General features: G+C 35.4%; 1 protein-coding gene across 1 annotated transcript; it reads left to right on the forward strand.

Annotated features, from left to right (window-relative positions):
- Positions 1-157: 157 nt before the first annotated feature.
- On the forward strand, positions 158-4,043 carry LOTGIDRAFT_171763 (hypothetical protein; the record flags this gene model as incomplete). The annotated part of the gene is made up of 3 exons (XM_009048324.1): positions 158-542; positions 2,300-2,559; positions 2,616-4,043. 3 exons carry the CDS (start codon positions 158-160, stop codon positions 4,041-4,043), a joined length of 2,073 nt encoding a protein of 690 aa, XP_009046572.1.
- Positions 4,044-4,547: the final 504 nt, after the last annotated feature.

Consider the following 4,547-nt stretch of genomic DNA (forward strand, 5'->3'; position numbering starts at 1 on the left):
AGATTTACCGGACTGGCAGATTGGTGTTCTGGGCAGTACGTCTGAAGTTATTATTCTCAACACATCTAAAAATGACGATGTTCAAATGTTTTGGAAATCACTTAGAAGTCGCACACAGAAGGATGCTGATATTCAATCAACAGATATAAACTTACATATGAAAAGGGTTTCTAAGGGGAAATATGCATTTGTATCTTCGGAGGGTGGTGAACGCATGAAAATTCACGGAGACTGTTCACTAGAATTTAATGACCGTCTATTTAATGTTCCAAATATTGAATACTCCATGGCAGTCCCAAAAGGCTCTCTTTTGAAGACGGAAATAGATGATTTTGTAGATAAAATTGAGAATAGTGGTTTACTTGATGAAATAATGAAACCACAAGATAATCGCCAATCTCAATGTGGAGTAATAGATCAAACAGTCAAACCCCTTTTCTTGGATAATGTCAAAGGTGTATTTGTTTTACTCGCTGGTGGTGTGGTTATAGCTGGCATAACGTTGGTGATCGAAAATGTGCGGCACTATAGACGGGCTTCAGGTACAATACGGTGATGTTTTTTTTTATTGATGTTATGGCATGTGTTGTTGATGTGTTTTTCTTTACAATCAGCTTTGTGTACTGTTTGGTAAAATCCAGCAAGTTTGGTAAAATCTAACAAACTTTGTGTTTTCTTTTATAAATACAAGCTTTGTGGTTTTTTTTATAAATACAATCACCTTTGTGTACTGTTTGGTAAAATCCATCAAGTTTGGTTAAATCGAACAATCTTTGTGTTTTCTTTTATAAATACAATCAGCTTTGTGTACTGTTTGGTAAAATCCAGCAAGTTTGGTAAAATCTAACAAGCTTTGTGTTTTCTTTTATAAATACAATCAGCTTTGTGTACGGTTTGGTAAAATCCAGCAAGTTTGGTAAAATCTAACAAGCTTTGTGTTTTCTTTTATAAATACAATAAGCCTTGTGTACTGTTTGGTAAAATACAACAACAAACGAAAATTCCCAACCAATAAAATTAATGTTAGTTTATTATACCATAAATCTCATTTCGGGAGTCCTAGACAAATCTCTCCATCCTGTGAGTTGGTTTATTTTGCTGATACACCCAAAAGCCTATTTTACAAAGGTAAACCTATTTCGTAAACTAGCCGTTATGATTTGGAATCTGACACATGTGTCAACAGCATTGTATGAGCTCTAGAAAATTTTACAATTATGTAATATTCTATTCTTGATAGAACTATCTTTGTTGACAGCTAACAATTGAGGTTTGCTTTGGTTTTAACCACCAGTCTGATGAAGGCCTTCCCACTTATTGATCTGCAGTTCATTTTGAAATCATTACAATAAAATAAAATATTGAAAATCCCAATACCCATTTGGGAATATTAATGCTACAGATGATCGTCCGAATCTGTAATCAAAACTTCCGTGGGAAAAATCTTCATAAAGTAATGTGCCTTTTTTAAGATGTTCCAAACAGAGTCCAATTAAAATTCTGACAAACGTTCAAGAGGACTGTCTTTAGATCCTAACTGAAGTGGCTATATAAAAAATTAAAGTTAATAAAAAATCGAAACATTGGTTTAGCCTCATTTTAACTAGACTGTTCTGAAGCAGGCTGGAAACGGGTATTATTTTTTCCTGATGGATACATCCTTCCTGTGGTTAGTGTTTTATGAGCCACAAAAATCAATTATATACATTTCAGATAATTAACAAATGTTACGTATTTTGCGTTTTTAGAACTTTGATAAAACGCATTTCTATTGATTATGTGTCAGGTCATGGTTTTGATTCAATAAAATGAGTGAAAATTCCGAATTTCTGCTAATATATAGGCAAAGAGTGAGAATCATATCAAATGACATAGTGACTAAAATCGCTTTACTATTAATGTATTGAGCACTATTTTAACAGTGAAAATATTTTTAGTGACTAATAGATGTGGATATTGACCCATCCATCTTGTATACAGTTATAATGTTCTTTTATATTTCATCAATAATAAAATTGTCATAATTGTATTTGTTCAACGAGGACTAGAACTTCTCTGTTTTAAATGACGTTTGGTGTACCCTGTGTATATATCGTATGAGCATTGCATTGTGTACGTTGTGTTTTTGAAGCAATTTGCAAAAGGGAGGTGAATTAAGGTAAATCTCATTTAGGACAGTCTTAATAGGAGCTTGAGAAATCATTCAAAAACGATTCTAGGAATAACTAACGTTAAGATAGTGTGAATGATCTGGAAATGGCTGCATTCAAATTTACAATGTTATTAATTTTGTGTATAGGGACATATTCTTCCGGAGGTAATTCAATTACACAAGTAAACACATTTCAAGTCTCCGACGTCATATACCTTTTACAGCAGTTGTCCTGGAAAAAAATTGTGATTGTTCACGACAGTGATTCCGATGAACAAGCCTCTGAACTGGTATCACACACTCGGGGACATCCTGTTTACAGTTGTCTCATTATCCAGAAGCGAAGAGAACGATTTTCTTCTGTTAATATACAGAAAGCATTTATACAAGTTCATGAACATTGTAAGGTTAATCGCAACCAAATGTTCTTTTGCTAATAGCAGTTTTGATTTGGTACCATCAGGGACATCAGAAATCTTACTTAATACCAAGATCTAAGTGGCTTATATTTCCTTCAAGCTGGTGTAGCTCTTTCATGACATCAGGATTCCAGACCAATTTAACGAACGTGGCAGTAGTGATTCCCAGTAACAGTCGGTGTATAGGAATTCTGACTCTGAACGGTAATATGTTTGAATCAGTTCAAGGAGTGCCGACTGGTGAGAAAATATTTCCCAACATACGCTACAAATTGAACGGAAAGAAAATAATAATTGGCGTAGTCCCGGACAATCCGTTTGAAAAGAATTATTATAATATTCTTCATACAATGAGTCGGTATTTAAATTTTACATACGATATTGTGAATTCAACAAATAGCGAATATGGTATTCTAAGGAATGGAACATGGTCCGGATTGGTTGGGCAACTTGTCAACCACGAGATCGATCTGGGACTTACGTCGTTATCAACTATCGAAGATCGGCGCAACGCAGTAGATTTTATAAACCCTTTTGGAACGTCAAAACCTGGAATATTGTACAAGAGAGAGTTACTGGTGGGTGATTCGTGGTTTCTCTTAACTCGACCTTTACAATTTAAAGTCTATCTCTGCACCATAATATCTTTTATCTGCGTATCCTTGTTTTTTATATTCCTCTCTAACAGAGAGTCCAATGATCAACATGGTAATCGTATTGCCAACACAGTAGAATTTGTTTTAGCTGCCCTACTTCTTGAAGGAGGTAATTTTCATCTAAAGGGAACCTCTGCTCGGATTCTGTTTTCTTTTTGGTTGATGTTTGGTGTTGTGTTGGCAGCGACTTACACTGCGACCTTATTACGGTCACTTGTACCTAAACAAAAGGAACCGTTTGAAACTATTAAAGGCCTCTTAGATTTACCGGACTGGCAGATTGGCGTTCTGGGCGGTACGGCTGAAATTATTGTTTTCAACACATCTGAAAATAACGATGTTAAAATGTTTTGGAAAACCCTTAATAGTCGCACTCAGAAGGATGCTAATATTCAATCAACAGATACAAACGTACATATGAAAAGGGTTTCCCAGGGTAAGTATGCGTTTTTGACTTTGGACGGTCGTGCAATCATAAAAGTCCACGGAGACTGTTCACTAAAATTTAATGACCGTCTATTCAATGTTCCAAGTACTGAATACTCCATGGCAGTCCCTCAAGGATCTGTTTTGAAGACGGAATTAGATGATTTTGTAGATAAAATTGAGAATAGTGGTTTACTTGATGAAATGATGAAACCACAAGATAATCGTCCATCTCAGTGTGGAGTAATAGATCAAAGAGTCAAACCCCTTTTCTTGGATAATGTCAAAGGTGTATTTGCTTTACTTGCTGGTGGTGTGGTTGTAGCTGGCATAACGTTGGTGGTCGAAAAGGTGCTGCACCTTAGACGTGCTTCAGGTTCAATACGGTGACGCTGTTTTTAAATATTGACTTGTTGATGCGTTTTTCTTTACAATCAGCTTTGTATACCGTTAGCAAAGTACAACACGCTTTGGGTACTGTTTGATAAACTACAGCAAGTTGGTCTAAATACAACAAATTTTTGTATTGTTTGGTAAAGTACAACACGCTTTGTGTACTTTTGATGAAATACAACAAGCTTTGTGTACTGTTTAGACAAAACTGTCTTGCTTTTCGTGAAAAGTGTACACTATAGCTTAAGGTTTCGCACTGTCCTACTGTTTGCTAAAATACAACAATCACTGTGTGCTGTTTGGTAAAGCACAACCCGCTTGTGTACTGTTTGGTAATACATTAAGCTTTGTGAGCTGTTTGGTAAAATACAACAAGCGTTGTGTATTGTTTGGTAAAAGATTTGTATTGTTCGTAAAAACAGGCAAAACTTGCCTTTAACACACGTGCTCAATCAGAATGATGATTTCAGAGTACAGCATTATTTTGTCCTACGCGATTAA

This window comes from Lottia gigantea, assembly GCF_000327385.1.
Source record: "Lottia gigantea unplaced genomic scaffold LOTGIsca_120, whole genome shotgun sequence".
In the NCBI taxonomy this organism is placed as follows: Eukaryota; Metazoa; Mollusca; class Gastropoda; family Lottiidae; genus Lottia; species Lottia gigantea.